A 21,252-nucleotide genomic window follows, 5' to 3' on the forward strand; every position below is an offset into this window, starting at 1 on the left:
TATTTGATTCAGCCCAATTGTCTAAACGGTTCAGAATCATTTTTTCCATTAATTTTCGTATACATGACAACATAGAAATGGGACGATAAGAGTTGTGATCAGAAGGTGGCTTACCCGGTTTTTGGACCGCAATTACCTTGACTTTTCTCCAATCATTTGGAATAACATTATGGTCTAGGAACCAATTAAATAAATTCAATAATCTTTTTTTAGCTACATCTGGAAGATGTTTTAATAGATCAAATTTTATACCATCTTTCCCTGGAGAATTGTTCCTTCCTGATAGAAGAGCTAATGAAAACTCAATCATTGTGAACATTGGTACACTATCCTCAGAAGTATCAAAACAAATTTGGTTTTCTGAAACAATATCCGGGCAAATTTTTTTAGCAAACTTTTTGATCCATTCATGTGAATACTCTTTATCCTCATTAACTGAAGATTTATTTCTCATATTTTTAGCAGCTTTCCAAAGAGCAGTCATAGAGGTCTCATGTGATAATTCTCCGACAAACTTTCTCCAATATGATTTTTTCTTTGCTCTCACTAAATTTTTAAACTTACGTTCAAGTGAAATATATTTCTCATAAGATTGTCTCGAACGCACTTTTCGATAAACTTTAAAAGCAGCAGATTTTTCTTTTACAACAGTATTGCATTCTTTATCCCACCATGGATTTGGTATGCGATTTACTATTTTTTTTATTTGGAATCGGTTTATTTTGAGCTTTAATAGCACTATCTATAATCAAATTCACAATAAAATCATATTCATCCTCTAATCATAAATCTGCCAGATTCTCAAGAGCCTCTGAAATTATCGAACTATATTTTTTCCAATCAATGTTTTTAGTTAAATCATATTCAATGTTCACATATTCCCTCATTCTTTGATTATCATTATGAATTGAAATAACGATTGGTAGATGATCACTTCCATGCGGATTGTCAATTACTATCCATGAACAATCATAAACCATTGAAGATGAACAGAATGATAAATCTAAAACAGCATCCTTTTTTTGTGGACCTGCAATTCTTGTTACATTTCCTGTATTCAGAATACATAAATTGTAACAATCTAACATGTCATGGATTGGCATCGCTCTTTTCTCATCGTGGTCAGAACCCCATGCAGTACTATGACAATTAAAATCACCAACGATTACCAAAGGCGCAGGAATGGTATCAAGTATTGTTTCAAGATCATTGTAGCTAAAAGTTACTTTTGGAGGTATATAAAAGGAAACTAGAGAAAATTCCTTACCTTTCATATTCACATGACATGCTATAACTTCTATTTTGGATTTATTAGAAACACCAATTCTATAAAAGGAATGACATTTCTTAATACCAATTAAAACCCCTCCGTAGCCATCGCTTCGGTCCTGTCTAATAATATTGAAATCAATCAAATCAACCGTCAATTCAGGAATCAACCATGTTTCACATAACGCAAAAATATCACAGTTAGTTTCTGATATTAATAAATTCAATGAGTTGATATTAGCCATAACACTCCTACAATTCCATTGTAATACAGAAACGTGATCAGTCAATTGATTTGCGTATCTAGCCATCGAAATCAATTAAAGATAAAATGGGCCACTGAACAGTCATCTGTTTACCAAAGTTAGCTATCATCGGTATACAACAACTGAAATTTAGTGAGATTGTTTCAAATCATATTTATTCTATGTTTATTCACTTGCACATATGTCTCATATTTGGTAAGGTAAACCATTATTCACGTTATTCTTCATCTATTTATCGTAATTATCCTTTATCCCAAAATGTGTCGAATCATGCTTTTTATTTAGAAAAAAAAACAGCAAACTGTTTCGATTTTTGAAAAACGGGAAGGGGCGAAATAAGTTTTCAGCTCGTTTTAGAGAGCGAGTAAAGGCGCTTAAGCCAAGGCTCTAGAGCCAGGACATGAGGAGGAAATACCTGTGTCCCATCCCTGGCGAAGCTACAACAATGGACTGCGCATTAACTTTCTTAGCAACGCCACTCCCAACGATCTTACCTATAACCCTGAATCGATACGGTTGGTACGGTTGTCCCCGTTTCTTCCTTCTTTAAATTGAAAATGTATCGCCAGTCATGTTATTAATTCGTGAATAACCTGATCGTCGTTATTTTTTCAGTTGTCTTCAATCCCAAAGGCCAGTTTAATATTTGTATAGTATCACTGATATTCTACAAATATTAATGCTGACAAGTAAATACCTTAGTAAATCTAGGTATTTCCAGGATGCTTTTCAATGTTGGCTGTGCAAGCGCTTAGATTAGATTAGATTAGATTAGATTAGATGGTTGTGGGTTCGCAACATTTTATGAAGATATTAATCTCTATGTGTACCTCAACTAGAGTTTCAATATCTGTTATCAGGCATTCATGTTGTATGGCCAGCCCACTTAAGCATGCCGGTAGATGTCTATAAATTACACAAAGATTCTATCATAAATTTCGTCTAGCATCTTTAGCTCACAGTTCCTTTTATTGTGGAATTGCGTAGAAGCATGTCATAATAGAAGCAAACCAAACAAAAAGTCGTGTCGCTTCACTTTTCATGTAATTTTATAAAATAGATTGCGTATTTAAAATAAATTCGTATCCAAGTAAATATCAGAAGCGTCAACCAATAATCCAAAACTTTGACAATACCTAGAGAAATAAATGACCCACTAGCTTCTTCTATACGCCGTTTATAGTGCCATCATGAAAAATAATGCCAACGGAATCTAAACTACACATTATTCTCAATGAGGTCATTAAAGAGTGCGATAAATACTCTGTATGACGTTCGACTTTTTAAAGAAACGTTCTAATCAAGTAAGCGGCTTGCGAGATCCTGGTGATCCCTTGCGGGAGAATACTTACGGAATCCTATCTTTTTGAAAATATTGACCGAAATATGGTTATCTGGTCGGCATGTGAATTTCTAGCAGAATACTGTCGATTTATGGATGTATTTTGAATATTTTTGGTAAAATCTTAAGGATGCTAAATAGCTATCCACCGGAATTTTAATATTGATAGTGGTAATCGGGAAACTCCTTAAGAACTTTTGCGAATTTCCATCGTAGACTTGAGAAATTTCAGAAATATAGTTGCATTTTAGAATTCAAAACTCTTAGCAAGCTCTTGGGTAGATGTCAATTCCTATCTAGCTCCTGAGAATTCTAAGCAAGATCCTGTGGATTCCAAGCGATGGAAATGGAGGAGCTTCGATCTTCACAAGTTTCTCCTTTAACAGTCAATAAAATTACCCAAGCCAAACGTAACATCGACTGCTCCCTACCAGAATTCGAGCCGAATTCGAATTCGAATGTTTTGGGCAGCCATCAGAGCTCGTAATAAGCTGGATACGTTACAGTAATATCTGAAATGGGGTTCTGCACTGGTTTGCTTTTGTATGAGATTTTGACGTTAACTGGAGAATTGGTTGAATTCGTTGCAAGAGCCGGATTTTTTTTATTTATTGAGATTTTCAGCCCTGGCTGGTTCATCTCTTTGGAAATAATTAAATATTCTAGGGATATCAATATAATTATTCCTGAATTATTAGAAAAATATTGGTATAAATCCTGTTAGAAATCAAGGTCATAATACTTGGAGAACTATCTAAAAAGGATCTTCTAAACAAGTTTCTTTTCAGAGAAACAAATTACTTCCTGGAGAAACTTAAAAAATCTTGCAATAAATCACCAACAACAACAATTTTTGAAATTTCTGGAAAATCTTTTGAGAAACTTCTAAAACAATGAAAGAAAATTTTTTAGAAAAGACTATTGAATAAATGTTTGTTAGAATCATCGAGAAAACCCTGTAGAAATGGTTACAGGAACAGTTGTATGCCTAACATATGTAGTGCCTCAAGTAATTCCTGGAAGAATCACCCGCATAAACCAGAACCGTATTCGCACTATTCCCCAAACTATCCACAACCATGAACGACAATATCTAGCCAGTTTCTTATAACATCTAAAATAACAATAAAGCAACACTACCGCGGACTGTTTCGACAGTTTGCTGAATGGTAAATGGACAACTAACAATGTGGGGAATAGGCGGTTAAGTTATGTAACCATTCAAAAACGACGATTTTCTCGAACAAAATTTGTCGTGGATGGTTTGCAAAAAGGTACGCAAACCATCCATTTTTTGCCAAATTCAATGTAAGGCAATCAGTTAAGAAATTGTTAAACCATATTTATTTATAAAAAGCAAATAATGTATGTGTAATTATAGGTTTATGATACTTTATGGTATTTTAACTGTATGCCGAACTGTTATATTACATTTAGACAATAAACCAATGTACGGGGATATTTCAAAAAAGAGGCAATGAAACAAATAGGTACGTGTGGAAAAACTCATTTCATTTAAAAATACATAATCATTTTTCTTGTTTGAAATGATTTCAGTCCACATGTTCTATTTGTTTCATTATTCGTTATGAAAAAAAAATAATGAAGCAGAATTGTTTTTTATAAAAATGATTATTTTTCATCAATAAATCCTTCCCAAACATTTGTACACAATTTTTGTATGTAATCACTGGAATTTCCAAGTCTGTGATTAAGACCGTAATTAGGAACACTAGACACTGGGTGGATTAGGTGCAATATGAAGCAGCGGCAACGAGCTTTATCGGCACGGTTGACCATCATTCCGTCCCGGTTCTTCGATTTATACTCGTTCCTGCTTGGAGGATTCCATCGCACATCATTTCTGGAGAAAAAAAGCAGTTGCACGTTACATGCTAATTCAAAAAATCAAACTTGTGATCAGCTTACTTACCAGCAGTTCCGGATTCGATTCTAACATCACGTTGGTTAAAAAAAAAAAACAAATGCAAACTAGTAGGAGCAAAAATTATAAGCCCGCGAGTTTTTTTATTTTTCTATTTTTTCAGACAGCGTGAAAACAAACACGCATGAAAAATTGAACAGAGCGTATGTTACAAATTTTACATGGCAGTTATTTTATTTTTACTTTACATTTTTAAATAGGAGTAGAAGCGTTGTTTCAGTGTTTTAATCGAATCTGTGGAGATTTTTTTGTTTTGTTTTGAAATATGTAAGTTCTACAAATACAGTGGGAATTTCATCACAGTGTAAATTTTCTAGCGTGTATCGCTTATACCTACACCAGTCATTCAACTGTTTGCCAAATTGTTAAATAAAAGTAGTATATTGTAAAATATTCATCTGTGTATGTGTTGCACTAATATAATCTATTACCATTCCACAGACGGTGAACTTATGTTGCTACTATTTCTCCGAGTTTTGACTTCATACCATTCAACAATGTAAGTACATATTCCCGGATTGTAACTATTCGCAATGTCGCAACCAAAACGTTTTTTATTGTTGAGAGTTTGAGGTTTCATAATGTTCGACATTATTGCAACTGTTTGTGATATTTTAACCATTTCAATTACATGTAACATATTGTTTGGAAACTTAGGCAAATTGTATTTTTCTATGCGGGGCAGTAATAGCATAACTGGAAAAAATTCAACTCACATCCCTTTAGACATGTCTATCATCATCCTAGAAAAATGCCAGAAATTATTCTTCTCGGATTCCCAGAGTGATTTATGTAGTAATTCTTGGAGGAATACAAGAGGAAATTTCTGATGGAATTTATAAAGGATTGTCTGGAGGAATCCTTAAAAATTCTGATTTTAATTCGAAGTAGTAATTTTCTTGTCTTTAGGAAAAAATATGGAGGTATTTCGAGGAGATTTTTTGGAAGAGTATTGGAGATTTCTGGAAGATTTTTCAGAGAAATCCAATAAAACGAGTTGGAAAGCAGAAAGAAGAAATAAATTCCAATTACATATTTTCTAAAATATGATCAGCGAGGATCGTAGAGCATTTTTGGAACAATTTATTGAAAAATCTTTTGTGGAATTTCTAAAGCATTAATTCACAATATTTTTCAAGCTCTGACTTCTCTGAAATTCTGCATTTATTTCGCCGGCCCTCGAAAAATTAAGTTCTCGATATCGAAGTTTATGGTCTATGGAAATATCTTATAATGAGCCAATAAAATTCATGGCAGTCGTGAATGTTATTTACGTCTATCTATATAAATAAAAATGGAGTGGTGTTTGTATGTCACGAAATAACTTCAGAACGGAACACCCGATTTGCACAATTCTTTCACTGTTGTCTTCTTGAAGGGTTCCGACGTGTTCGTGTGACAAAAAAGTTTAGGGAAGTTGTCGGAAAATTTAGTAAAACGGGGGAGAACTAATATGTCATTTTGTGTGAGAGATTCCATGACATTTTTCAACAGCCTACTTGATGGCAAGACGAAGTTTGCCGGGACCACTAGTATTCTAATACATATAATGCAAGAATGTAATTATTGCCGTCTGGAGTTACTTAGAATCTAGCCAGGAGTCTATAGAATAATTTTAAGAATCCGATAAAGAATTTAAAAAAAGGGGTTAAATAAAAAATAATGCAGGTCAGGTAGTTGAAACGAGTCCAACGCCTGTCAGCAAATTAAGGAAAATCTATCTTCTATATAAATAAAAATTGAGTGGTGTTTGTAAGTTTTTCACTGTTAAACTCGACAAGGGATGCAAAACGTGTTCGTGCGAGGAAAAAGTTCGGAACAGTCTTCGGAATTATTGGGAAAATGGGAGAAGCCTTATGTTCCATTTGTATGGGGGGTTACATGACGTTTACAACAGCCTACTTGATGGCAAGACGAAGTTTGCCGGGACCACTAGTCTATCTATTCTATATGAATAAAAATGTAATGTATTTGTATGTCACGAAATGGCCTGAGAACGGTTCAACGGATCTTCACAATTCTTTCACTTTTGCAATCTTACAGGGTTCCGACGTGTTCGTGCGTAGAAAAAGTTTAAGAAAGTCTTCTGAATAGTTTTAAAAATGGGAAAAAACTAATATGTCATTTTGTATGGAAGATTGCATGCCATTTTTCAACAACCTACTTGATAACAAGACGAAGTTTGCCGGTATCACTTTTTATTATATTTGAAAGATCTATCCAGCTTTTTACGCTAGCTATAAATCAACAAGGGGTGATTCAATTTTGACATGTCTTGCGTACAGATTTTAGAGTAAAGTCTCAGCAGGCAATAATTTTATTCTGTTGAAGGAACTGTCAAAATTTTTCACTTGATTTGTTTTGCAGCTACACATTTCGTATTCAACTTTTTATATTTACATATCCCATTTTCTTCTAATCCTAAATAATTTTGTATGATTTTAGAATATCAATGATTAGGATCCTTCGCAACTCATCTGGTGTGAACGAATTTCCAGACAATTTTTGGATAATCGTGTTAATTGGTGAATGTGGATATTGAGCGCTTTTCTATGGAAGTAATGCACTCTAAGCTGGCAACCAAATTGTCCGCCGATTTTCGTTTTTCATGGGAAGCGGTTTTCTATATTCTTACGACCTTAGTCTACGTTATCAGACGACCTAAACACATAGCGCCAACTTCCACACATTTGTGATAGGTTTGGCGAAGAAAGCCCTCTCAGAGTTCAATATTACATTATTCTTTTTTTCTATTCTTACAAATGTTGCGTTTGGGCACTAATATTGACGATGGAGCCACCAATTCCTGCAGTTTCAAATAACAAAAAAGAAAACCTGCCCTTAATTTCCATTAACATTAACAGTATAGACTGCTAGCCATAGACAATTGAAATTAGTTTTTGTGGCAATCAATGATAAATATCGTCCTACATTCAGGCTTAGATGGTCTTGTGTGTTAAGAGAGCATGTGGGAGCAATAAATATAAATCAGTGGATCATTGAGTACTCAATGAATCTATCTGAAAGAATTTATTCTTTCGGCGACAAATCCATAGTTCAAATTCCTTATTGCCTCCATTTCTTTTGATTCCTTTCAAAATTGCCACTAACCATTTCTTCGAGATTTCAACCAGGAATTTATGTAAGGAAACATTCAGAAATAATTCCGGAGATTCCTCCTAAGATTGCAGGAATTCTTTCGAAAATTCTTCAATAAATTTTCCAGTTCTCAAAGAACTTATCAAAGGATGTATCTAGAGATATTTTCAGTAATTGTTGTTGTAATTTCTCATAAACAATTCTATGAAGTTCTCCTAAAGGAATGATGAAACTTCCGCAGAAATTCCTAACGAACTCATGCAGGCGTCCTTGAAAGAACTCCAGGTTCCATAGTTCAGTTTCCTTATTCGATTAGTAGTAATCCTGTTTAATGTACCTAAAATAAATAAAAAACAAAATGAAACCATAACAAGAATGTACTAAATGAAACTTCATGGTAAGTTATTTGGTTTTGGTCTCCTGGAAACACGTTTGTCAACATCAACAACATCAAAAATTTGTTTCGGTGCAGAGGTTGCTACGATCGAACTATAAAAAAATTATAGTGTGGGCAAGAAAAGTCAGAAAGGGGTGATTCAAAATTTATGGCATACTAGCGTAAAAAGCTGGATAGTGGTGCACTTTAATGAAAACTCCTAAAACATGAAATATGTAAATTTGACGTATCAGTGACAGACTTCAAATCCTTCTATCATTCAAATGTATAAAAATAACGATTTATTTTTGATTTTCCTGAAAAAAGCCTTGCACCAATAATAAAAACACTGTTCCTATAGTGGAGGTATGTTTTAAGAATGGTTCTTTTAGTGGCGCAAACCTGGGAGGGAGAAACCGATACAAAATTTATGTACGTCATAGTGAGCCGAGATTCTGCTGTCACGAACTGTCACTGTGAGCCCAGATCTTGAAGAATGGACAAACTTGATAAAAGCGCGTAATTGATCAAAACAAATTTTTGCATTCCAACAAAGTTGACAACAGTCGGTTGAAAATTAATACCTGCAACACCCAAAAGCAATGCCACGATAGTACCTTTCAATACGATCGAATATAAAGTAATGAAACACGCATCTTTTTACTGTTTTCCAATCATCATTAAAATTGAATGCACATAAAACTATGGCCCTTTTTCCAAGTTTGTCCAGAAAGATCAAAGGTATACAATAGAAGAAAACTAGCGATTTTCCCCAAGCCTGCCTTGATTGTCGTTGGTGAGCGGGAGTCATCTTGCAATTTGGAAAAGTGTTGTGTCATATTTCGTGTGTAGTATCGGTGCCTCCCTCCCAGGCGCAAACCATTGATTTCTTATGGGACCCTCCACTATGGGTACTGATACACAATTAAAAATGCAAAAGAGCAAAACTTTAAGCAAAATATTTTTTTACCATTAATTTTCATGAATAATATTCGATTATTTATATCATCTTCGCATCGTACATCAAGAAAAATGTCACATATTCATTTATTTATGCGAAACATGTCAAATCACACTACCTCCACTATTGGTGCTACCTCCACTAAGGGAACGTTTGCCCTGTCTCCAAAAAATTCATTTCCGCGAAGTTCTCACCAAGAAATTTGCCAAAGTCAGTACAGATGCCGACAAAGCATCAGCTCTGTAAGCTTCTCTGGATGTTTTTACAAAGTTGCTGATGGGTTTTTGGAGCCATTTAACGGTTATTGAAAGAAATTGTTAAAAAAAACATCAATATGAACTCTTGGAAAACTTGTCAAATATCCAGCAAGAATAATTTCGACCAACAGATATGTCATGCTGTTTCTGAATCACTAAATATGTGAGAAATCGAGTGATCCTGAATTCACACAACTAACGAGTCGGTAAACTGATGAAGGACATCATTAGTAATCTGTTTGAGGCAATATTCATCACAAATGTTCGTTGTCTATCTAATTGTTTGTTACAAACACAGGTCCGTCTGTTGCACCTATTAGTCGTGTTGAAATTGGAAACATTCGACAATCAATATTCAATCAATGCTGTTGAACATAGCAACTGATGGATTAAGTTACTTCTTCAAGTTTTCATGAGAATCTACGACGTATGTGCAACTTCCAAGCAAATACCGGTGTATCTGTTGTGACGCAAGTGCAAAACGAACTGTCAAACCGACACACCAAGCAAGGTGTATGTAATTTTTTTTCTGTCTGTAGATTTTTACCCTGGGTTGTGCATCCAAGGTGATATCGATAAATCATCATGGTTTGTGTTATGTTAGCACAAAGCAAAAGGGTTTATTTGATAATTTTAACAGTATTTCAACTCTAAACAATTTTATTTCAATTTTGCAAATAAATTTCCTAGATGTGAATTACCATGTTGAAACTAACATCTACAGTGTACTGAAGACAGAATGTTCGGTTGGAATTTTCGGCAAGATTTAAGTCCGGTTTAAAAATTGATACAACCAAGGCATTTACCATTTGTCAGGAAAATATGTCAACTGAAAACATTTGTGGAATGTATGTATGAATGTCCCTCCTCCTGCCCTCTTCTGGCTACGTCAATGGAGGTACGTACACATACGAAATGTAATACGGTTATGTGCTATACAATCGAAGATTGAAGAATCCATAATTCAGCAGAGGAGGAAAAAAAGTAAAACACAACGTACGCGAGCTTTTGAATCACATCGGGCCCCCCAACGCTACCTCCATCACCCATTGATTACCCTTAATGGTCACACCAAGCCAGTAGGTAGGTACAGTACTGATCAGGCAGGCCTGGATCTCGAGCTCAGATAGGCCTAAAATTTTCACCATGGCTCAGAAGTAACCTGAATTTTACTCGGACAGAGAATTCACGGTATTTTTAAAAATGACATGAATTTAACTTCTACATATTTTGAAATCTATAAATTTACCTGAAAAATGTTATTCTACAAACTTGTTTGTCTAATCATACAATATTAGATAAGGGCATTTCACCAGAGACGACATAAAAACATAGTAGTCGAGCTCAGAATGGAAACTATTTCTAGTACTACAATTGGTCACTTGGTACTGCAAAAGGTACCCAAGTTTGACAAATCATAGTACGCTGTTCACTGCATTCTATGTTTGGGCAGGTATCAGGTATCAGAAGGCCGGCTCCAAAGGCACGTTCCCCACCAGTTGGGAGATTTGTGCCATCGCCATATTTGAGCCTATTTCATCATCTACCCGATGGGAGAGGAAAGGGAAGGGAAAGATGGGAGGAAATAGGAGTGGGGTCCCTTGAAGAGGGAAGCTCGCATAAGCGAAATGAGAGCATGTAGCTCCATACCACAATGGGTTCGAACAGCGCCCTAAAAAGGACACTGCAAAACGCATGAGCGTAAAGAGAGCCTATAGCTCATTACCACAGCGGGTTAAGAATAACAGAATATCCTGAAGATTCAGGCTTCTGAATTCAGTTTCACTTAATAAGTGTTTACCAAGTAATTGGAATCGCATTTGCGAAAAAACTGGACAGTTACATATCAGGTGATACGAAGTTCCATAATCGGAGTCACAACTATCACACACAAATGAGTCAGCACGCTGAATATTTGCCATGTGATAGTTGAGTCGGCAGTGGCCTGTCAACGCTCTGACCAAGATACTGCAATTCTGCTTTGACAGATTTGTTAAATACTTCGCCACCCTTGGAGATGGCTCAGTAATGTACAATTTTGTTTGACGACATGACTCCAAACTATTCCAATATTGCTTGTGCTGAGTTGCCGCCCAAGAGTTTATCTGAAGCTTCACCCAGCACTTGGAAATTGGAATAGCCGGCTCAGGGCCAATGAAGTCATGTGATGCTCCATCGCGAGCTAGCTCATCAGCCAATTCATTTCCAGCGATGGAAGAATGGCCAGGTACCCATACAAGGTTTACAGAGTTGACTGAATTCAGTTCCTCAATTTGAGTTCGACATGCGATAACAAGCTTCGACCTTGAGTTGGTCGAAGCAAGAGCTTTTATAGCAGCCTGACTATCTGAACAGAAGTATATGACTTTACCCATTACGCGCTGTTGAAGTGCTGATTGCACTCCACACAAAAGAGCAAATATTTCCGCCTGAAAAACGGTGCAGTTTCTACCAAGTGAGTAAAACTGATTCAGCCTTAGCTCACGGGAGTATACTCCTGCACCAGCTCTACCTTCAAGAAGGGAGCCATCAGTGTAACATACTATATTGTTAGATATACTTCTTTCCAAATAGCCAGACGTCCACTCTTCCCGTGAAGGGAATTGTGTGGTAAATGTCCTGTAAGGAAAGTGACAAGCAATTGTGAGATCACTTGGAGCAAGGACAATTTTGTCCCAATTCACCAAAAGTGGAAACAACGAAGTGTGTGTAGATCTACGATTCACTGGATTTTTCTCCAGTAGATCCAGTACCCATAAACGGTAAGAGCAAGAAAGTGCTTCTTGTTTAAGATGTATGTGTAGTGGCGCAACGTCGAAAAGGGCCTCGAGCGCTGCTGTGGGAGTTGTAGAGAACGCACCAGACATCGCCATCAAGCACATCCTTTGGAGATGGCCCAATTTTGACTGGATTATTCTCACTTCACCCTTTTGCCACCACACAAGACATCCATATGCCAATATTGGTCGAACAACTGTTGTGTAAATCCATTTGATATATTTGGGTTTGAGGCCCCAAGTTTTACCAAAGGTTCGCCGGCATTGACCGAAGGTCATGCAAGCTTTTTTGACTCTGAAATCAATGTGAGGTGTCCATGAAAGTTTGGAATCTAGAATGACTCCGACATACTTTACTTGATCAGTCACATTAATCTCAGTGCCAAAAAGACTCAAAGGTCGAATTCCATCGCGGTTTCGTCTTTCCGTAAAAAGAACAATAGATGTTTTATTCGGGTTAACCGAAAGGCCATATTGGCGACACCAACTCTCGACTACCTGAAGAGCACTTTGCATCAGGTCGAATAGGGTGCTTATGCACATACCAACTATCAAAGATAGATAGTCGTCGGCAAATCCATAAGTTGGAAAACCGCAATTATTGAGTTGCCTCAATAGCGTATCTGCTACGAGATTCCACAAAAGTGGTGATAAGACTCCCCCTTGGGGGCATCCGCAAACACTCAATTTTCGAATCGCTGCTTGACGCAATGTCGAGAAGAGATGTCGGTTTTTGAGCATTTGATGAATCCAATTGGTAATCATTGTAGGTAGCCCATGGTTTCGTGCGGCTTCCAATATGGCATCGAAAGACACGTTATCAAAAGCACCCTCAATATCTAAGAAAACACCCAAGCAGGATTGCTTCTGAGCGAATGCTTTCTCGATATCGTATACAACTTTGTGTAAGAGAGTCACAGTGGACTTTCCAGATTGGTAAGCATGTTGATTCACATGAAGAGGCATGTTTGCCAAATAAACATCACGGATGTGATGATCGATAATGCGTTCCAGACATTTCAGAAGAAAAGAGGTCAGACTGATTGGTCTAAAACTCTTCGCTTCTTCATACGACGCACGTCCTCCTTTCGGGATAAACTTTACAGTAATATCACGCCAGGATCTGGGAATGTACCCGGTAGCAAAACTGCTTACAAGTAGCTGTTTCAAAACAGGTTTGATAAATTCAAATCCCTTTTGGAGCAGAACAGGATAAATCCCATCCGCTCCTGGAGATTTGAAAGGAGCAAAACTATTAAGTGCCCATTGAATCGATTCAGTAGTTACGATACTGCGAGCCGAGGCCAGAGACTCGTAACTACATGAAAAGACATTTGGTTCATCCGTAGATGCTATGTCCACACATCCGGGGAAGTGTGTATTGAATAAACATTCTAAAACTTCTTCATCGGAAGAAGTAAAGTCACCATTAGGTAAGCGAATTTCGTTCACTTGGAAATCCTTAGATTTTGCAAGGATTTTGTTCAGCCGACTGACTTCACTCAAACTGGAAACGTTTGTACAAAGGTTTTTCCAGCCGGATCGTTCAGCAGAACGAAGAGCCTTCTTGTAAGCCTTGCGAGCCAACTTGAACGACTCTGATCCAGCTGAACGGCGTCTGTTCCAACCCCTTCTACATTGTTTCCTGAGTCTAGTCAGATCGGAATTCCACCATGGGGTCCCTCTTGTAGTCTTTACAGACCGCAGAGGACATGCTTCTTCAAAAGCTTCCATAATGTAGGATGTTGTAGTATCAACTGCATCATCCAGATCACTTGGATTTTCAATGGACGGAGAATATCCATGAAATTTGGTCGCAACCAATTCAATATAGAGTTCCCAGTTTGTTGACCGGGGATTCCTAAAACGCAAAGTCTGTGCAGTTACATTTGAATGTTCAAAGAAGATGTAGCGATGATCAGATAATGATTCCTCATCTGATACATGCCAATTCGTCAACTCGTGACTGATTCTATTCGAGCAGAGCGTTATGTCTAACACTTCTTCTCTATTAGAAACTATGAAGGTTGGGCGATTGCCTATGTTAAGTAATCCAAGGTCTGTACTACTTAAGTATTCCATCAGACTGGAGCCTCTCAAATTGATATCTGAGCTGCCCCAGATGATGTGATGAGCATTAGCATCACTGCCCACAATCAGCGGAAGGCCTTTTGTTACGCAGTGTACGACAACTCGTTTGAAGTCATCCGTTGGGGATGGTTCATCATGTGGTAAATATACCGAACAATAGACGTATTTCCTGTTGAGGTCACCAACAGAAACATCGATTGTGACAGCACATACATCTCTGGTAGTTAACTCAGAAATGAGTGTAGCAACGATTGCTTTATTAACGAGCACACATGCGCGGGGCATGGAGCGCGAGTTTGCCATTTCAGGTTTGCTGAAAGTAGCAAAAACTGGGTCCACAAGGTTACCTAGATAGAAGTTCCCTCTACGAAAGTAGGGTTCTTGAACTAGCGCCACTTGGGCTGCACCATTTTGCATGAGTCTGCAAAGATTGATCGTTGCTGTTCTTTTATGCTGAAGATTGATCTGAGCTAACCTAACCGTTCACTGCATTCTATGTTTGGGCAACTGCAAGGAATGAGGAGGTCTTTTTTCGTGTTTGGGTTCAATCAAATATTTTTCAAAATGTTTCATTTGCGATAACTTGAACGTTTGTTCATAAAAAGCTACGAATTTCCAGGTTAGAAATTTACATGTTATTTCCATTTTTGAAACTTTTTAGTTCAATCGGAGCACTAGAAACCTAAATGCAAGCTTACTAACTAGACCATTTTGTATGGAAAATTGACCAAAACGTACTCAATTCTGTCCAGTACTGTAGGTACAGACAATTCTTCCCCATGCCCAAACGCGCCACCCCGAAAAACAATATAGGTACGCCAATCCACGTCACGGTTCATCGCCCATCTAGGTTTTAATGAAATTTCAAATGAAACAAAAACAATCGCAGCAAGCGCGTTCGCAAAATCTGATGCATCGCGATTTCCGATTGTTTATAAATCGAAATCAATCGCGCTTTTATTGGCGTCGTCGCCTGCTTCGCTCCCCGCTCCCCGCCAACAGCGGTTTTCATGGCCAACTACGCATCGCGTTCGCACGACGACGCACTCATTCAATCGACACTCACCGCGCGCACCGTGAGAGAACCCTACTTCCCCCATTTGACACCAATATAGTTGGATTCGATATCCATCAACGGAAGAATCCGGGACGAGTGGCTGGTAGGTGATTTGTTTGCTTCTCTCGTGGTTGTCACGGGGATTCGCAGGTGTTTTCCCGCGATGATTTCCGTTTTCCCTGGTTTCGATTTTCCCGCACTGATGCTTGACCAAAGACGAAATAGAGACATAGTACTCGGGCTTGAAATGGGAACCACCTCTAGTACTACATTCGATCCCTTGGTACTATACTCGGTACCCAGGTTTGACAGATCGCAGTACACTTTTCACAGCATCCTAGATTTTGCGTTGTTACCTCATGTGTCATAAAATTCTGGGCAACTGCGAGGGACATGCACGCCTTTGCTTTGTCTTTGGCTTGACATCCGCCGAGTCGTGCCGCGAAGCGTTTTTTGTTGATGCTAGTTGCCATAGTCCCTGTCAGCTTTGCCGCGTTCGCGGTGACCTTCAGGCCAAACAAACCCGTCGGTAGAAGGCGCTTCAGGAAGGCGGGCGGATGCGGAAGGGTTGCCGCGGAAGCAAACTCGACGGAACTAGGTAATAAAGGTAGGTTAGGTTAGACATAGGCATCGAGTGGTTGTTTTGCTTTCGTTTAGTGTTTTTTTTCTGTTGAATTTTCTAGGTCATTTGGTTAGAAGGATGGTACTGCCCGTTGGCTTGCTTCGACCGTTTCCGCAAGGAAGAAATGCACCTGGTGAGCGGTCGAAGTTGTCAAGGGTTACGTCCAAGCTGAAGTGAAATCGATTGGTGTAGGCAAATGCGGAGCTTATACAGCGTAACTAGACTTGTAAGGGAATGCTTTTTCTTCTGTTCGAATACGAACAGTCAACTCTCAATGATATGATACTGATGGGTCTATCGCGTTAGAGAGATATCGCGTTATAGGGAAGACGATTTGAAGACCTCCATGTTCCTTGCAATTGCCTACAATTTTATGGCACATAAGGCAATAGAGCACAATCTAGAATACCGTGAAAAGTGTACTGCGATCTGTCAAAAGTGGGTACATTTTGCAGTACCAAGGGAGCAAATGCAGTACTAGTAGTGGTACCCATTCTGAACCCGGCTACTATGTCTTATATTCGTCTCAGGTTATACTACAAAATATCAGTGGTTCAAGAGACCATCGAGTTAGTTATGAAAACAAACTTCAAAATTGGTTCCAAATCTCAACATTGAGATCATGAATATCGAGTTAGTCGACTGGATTGCAGTTTACACATTCGATCAGAATCCTAAAGGGGTTGAGAGAGGGTATCTCCTGAGCTTTTGAAGATGTCCGAGGATCATATGGAGGATTCTGAGAATAACTCGGTTGAAATGATTTCAACAACACTTCTTGGAATAGAAAAGTTAATCTTTCTCGAGATGATACTGAAGGCAACACCATCTCAAGAAAGTATCGAGCTTTAGAGAAGTTTGTTTTTACAATAGATTACTTCACTGTGATCCTGCCAGGAAGTTTTCTCAAATGAATCTGTTAACCCAAGATCAGTCTTGGGTGCACGCACCTTGAAAATAGCTCGCTTTTCACATACAGCTCAGCAGGTGCTGACGATGGCAGAATGCGCGATCGCTTTTGAGATAAGAAACTCTTCGAAGAATTCCGTCCTTGAATATCTGTGTGGAGTTTTCCAAACTGCACTTCTTGACAGCTTGAGTATGGACCAGTGCACGAGTTCACCCGTTGACGTTTGAGCGGTGCCATATTATTTATGTGACCATGGCAACGAGTGAATTCGGCACCGCTCAAACGTCAAATTCGTGAACTCGTGCATAGGTCCATTCATAAACTGTCCCAAAGGAATGGCCTGCTTGGTGTGATGCTAAACTACCACAATCTTCAAGAATGCATCTTCGAGATTTTCCGAGAAAGTTTTTAAAGATCCCTATAAATAATATTGCAGATAGAATTGTTGCGATGACCCAGGAGTTAATCCAGTAATACACAGAAAAATCTTTCCAGTGATTTCTAAGCAGATCTTCTCGTTCTACTTGCATTCCTGAAGACATTGGTCCATTAGGAACTGCAATGCCATTTTTTTATAATAATTTTCCGTTATGTAGCTCATAACTATATTCCAAAAAGCCATTCTTGCAATAATCTTAATCAAATAGAGGAGGTTTTCAGGTAAAATCCCCTTCAAAGATTCTTGATCCTTTTTGTAAGTTAACTATTGGATGGATTTCTCTTAAATTTTACAAGAATTTGACACGAGTTCTACTCCAAGAATTGTTCTACAGGTTTCCAAAAAGTTTCCAGGAACTTCTTGAAGTGTTTCTTCTTAAGTTTCGTTAGAAATTTTTGTAAAGATTCTTCTAAAAAATAGCTTTGTGTTTTTTTTTTTGTAATTTTTAAACGATTCATCAGATTATTGATTATCTTTTTTGTTTTCGTACTGAAATTTTTCAAGAAGGGGTTTTGACGCTCAATCCAAGAAATACTTTAATTCTGAATACCAAGAGGATTTCGATTCTAACTTTCAATCCCACGACTCTGAATCCCAGGAGGATACCATCTTTGAATCCCAGAAAGACGTATTCTCTGCAGGACTCCAGCTATGAGTCTTACGAGCATTCCGACGCTCAATCCCTGATGGATGTCGACTCTAAATCCCAAAAAGACATCGACTCTGAATTTCTGAAGAACTACGACTCTCAATCTCAATATAATTCCAAAACTGGTCCCTTGGATGTCTTAGATTCTGAAATACAGAAGCATTCCAATTCAGAATTCAAAAAAGTTCCCAGCCCTTTGAATCAGACTCCCAGAAGGATTTCGATCGACTCTGAATCTTGGAGTCACTCTGAAACTCAAAAAAACGCTGACTTTGAGTCCCTGGAGTTCACCCTCTCTGAATTCTGAAAGAATTTCGACTCTGAACCCCAGAAATATTGCAACACTGAGTTTTGACTCTGAGTCCTAGGAAAATTCCAACTCTTAATTCCACGCAAAGTGCGTGTTTGAATCTCATGAGAATTTCAGCTCTGAATCTCAGAGAGACTCTGACTCTGAATCTCAGAGATATTCTGACTCTTAATCTCAGAGAGATTCGGACTCTGATTCTCAGAGAAATTCTGACTCTGAATCTCAGAGAGGTTCTGACTCTGATTCTCAGAGAGATTCTGACTCTGAATCTTGAAGAGATTCTGACTCAGAATCTCAGAAAAATTCTGACTCTGATTCTCAGAAATATTCTGACCCTGAATCTCAGAGAGGTTTTGACTCTGAATCTCAAAGAGATTCTGACGCTGAATCTCATGGAGACTCTAACTCTGAATCTCAGAAGGATTTTGACTTTTACACTCACAGAAATTCTGACTCTGAATCTCAGAGATATTTTGACTGTTAATCTCAGAGAGATTCTGACTCTGACTCTCAGAGAGATTCTGACTCTGGTTCTCAGAGAAATTCTGGTTCTGAATCTCAGAGAGGTTCTGACTCTGCGTCTCAGAGAGATTCTGACTCTGAATCTCAGAGAGATTTTGACTCTGACTCTCAAAGAGATTCTGACTCTGAATCTCAGAGAAATTCTGACTCTGCGTTTCAGAGAGATTCTGACTCTGAATCTCAGAGAGATTTTGACTCTGACTCTCAAAGAGATTCTGACTCTGAATCTCAGAGAAATTCTGACTCTGAATCTCAGAGAGGATCTGACTCTGCGTTTCAGAGAGATTCTGACTCTGATTCTCAGAAATATTCTGACTCTGATTCTCAGAGAGATTCTGACTCAGAATCTCAGAGAAATTCTGACTCTGATTCTCAGAAATATTCTGACTCTGAATCTCAGAGAGGTTTTGACTCTGAATCTCAGAGAGATTCTGACGCTGAATTTCATGGAGACTCTGACTCTGAATATCAGAGAGATTCCGACTCTTCATCTCAAAAAGATTCTGGCTCTGAATCTTAGAAGGATTTTGAATTTTACTCTCACAGAAATTCTGACTCTGAATCTTAGAGATATACTGACTGTTAAACTCAGAGAAATTCTGGTTCTGAATCTCAGAAAGGTTCTGACTCTGCGTTCCAGAGAAATTCTGACTCTGAATCTCAGAGAGGATCTGACTCTGCGTTTCAGAGAGATTCTGACTCTGAATCTCAGAGAAATTCTGACTCTGATTTTCAGAAATATTCTGACTCTGAATTTCAGAGAGGTTTTGATACTGAATCTCAGAGAGATTCTGACGCTGAATCTCATAGAGACTCTGACTCTGAATCTCAGAGAGATTCCGGCTCTTCATCTCAAAAAGATTCTGGCTCTGAATCTTAGAAGGATTTTGACTTTTACACTCACAGAAATTCTGACTCTGAATCTCAGAGATATTCTGACTGTTAATCTCAGAGAGATTCTGACTCTGACTCTCAGAGAGATTCTGATTCTGACTCTCAGAGAGATTCTGACTCTGACTCTCAGAGAGATTCTGACTCTGGTTCTCAGAGAAATTCTGGTTCTGAATCTCAGAAAGGTTCTGACTCTGCGTTCCAGAGAAATTCTGACTCTGAATCTCAGAGAGGATCTGACTCTGCGTTTCAGAGAGATTCTGACTCTGATTCTCAGAAATATTCTGACTCTGATTCTCAGAGAGATTCTGACTCAGAATCTCAGAGAAATTCTGACTCTGATTCTCAGAAATATTCTGACTCTGAATCTCAGAGAGATTCTGACTCTGAATCTCAGAGAAATTCTGACTCTGATTCTCAGAAATATTCTGACTCTGAATCTCAGAGAGGTTTTGACTCTGAATCTCAGAGAGATTCTGACGCTGAATTTCATGGAGACTCTGACTCTGAATATCAGAGAGATTCCGACTCTTCATCTCAAAAAGATTCTGGCTCTGAATCCTAGAAGGATTTTGAATTTTACTCTCACAGAAATTCTGACTCTGAATCTTAGAGATATACTGACTGTTAAACTCAGAGAAATTCTGGTTCTGAATCTCAGAAAGGTTCTGACTCTGCGTTCCAGAGAAATTCTGACTCTGAATCTCAGAGAGGATCTGACTCTGCGTTTCAGAGAGATTCTGACTCTGAATCTCAGAGAGATTCTGACTCTGATTCTCAGAGAAATTCTGACTCTGAATCTTGAAGAGATTCTGACTCAGAATCTCAGAGAGATTCCAACTCTGAATCTTAGGGAGATTCTGACTTTGAATCTCAGAGAGATTCCGACTCTGAATCTCAGAGAGATTCTGACTCTAAATCACAGAGAGATCCTTACTCTGACTCTCAGACAGATTCTGACTCGGAATCTCAGAGAGATTCTGACTCTGAATCACAGAGAGATTCCAAGTTTGCGTTTCAGAGAGATTCTGATTCTGAATCTCAAAGAGATTTTGATTCTGACTCAAAGAGAGATTCTGACTGAGAATCTCAGAGAAGATTCTGACTTCTTGTGTGGCTCCTAATTGTGTTTCTGGATAAATCCGATGCTGTATTCTGAGAGGCTCATGACTCTCAATTCCAGGTGAATTCTAGCTTTCAAAAACTAAGAGAATCATGACTCTGTATCCGAAGAGAATTTCGACATTCAATTTTGAATCCTAAAAAGATATCAATACTGAATCGTGAGAAGATTCCAACTCTGAATTCCAACTCTGAAAATCGAGAGCATATCGATTGCAGCTCTTATAATTGCAGAAAGATAGCAACTCTGAGTTTCAGAAGAATCCAGAATCTAAATCCTGGGAAAATTCCAACTCTGAATCTCAGAGAGACTCTGAATGTCAAAACAGTTCCTAGCTTGAATTCCC

The 21,252-nt window shown here is 38.1% G+C and overlaps 2 protein-coding genes across 6 annotated transcripts in view; both read right to left on the reverse strand.

The window, feature by feature from the left end:
- LOC5571132 overlaps nt 1-21,252 on the reverse strand; it is a 104,462-nt gene that overhangs the window by 44,274 nt on the left and 38,936 nt on the right. The window lies entirely within an intron of this gene.
- LOC110677647 (uro-adherence factor A-like) lies at nt 17,227-20,334 on the reverse strand. The gene is made up of 3 exons (XM_021848511.1): nt 18,897-20,334; nt 18,813-18,823; nt 17,227-18,759 (listed from the first exon to the last, which is right to left on the reverse strand). The coding sequence occupies exons 1-3, from the start codon at nt 20,317-20,319 to the stop codon at nt 18,484-18,486; spliced, it is 1,710 nt and encodes a 569-aa protein (XP_021704203.1). The 5' UTR covers nt 20,320-20,334; the 3' UTR covers nt 17,227-18,483.

The sequence above is a fragment of the Aedes aegypti genome, chromosome 3 (assembly GCF_002204515.2).
Source record: "Aedes aegypti strain LVP_AGWG chromosome 3, AaegL5.0 Primary Assembly, whole genome shotgun sequence".
NCBI lineage: Eukaryota > Metazoa > Arthropoda > Insecta > Diptera > Culicidae > Aedes > Aedes aegypti.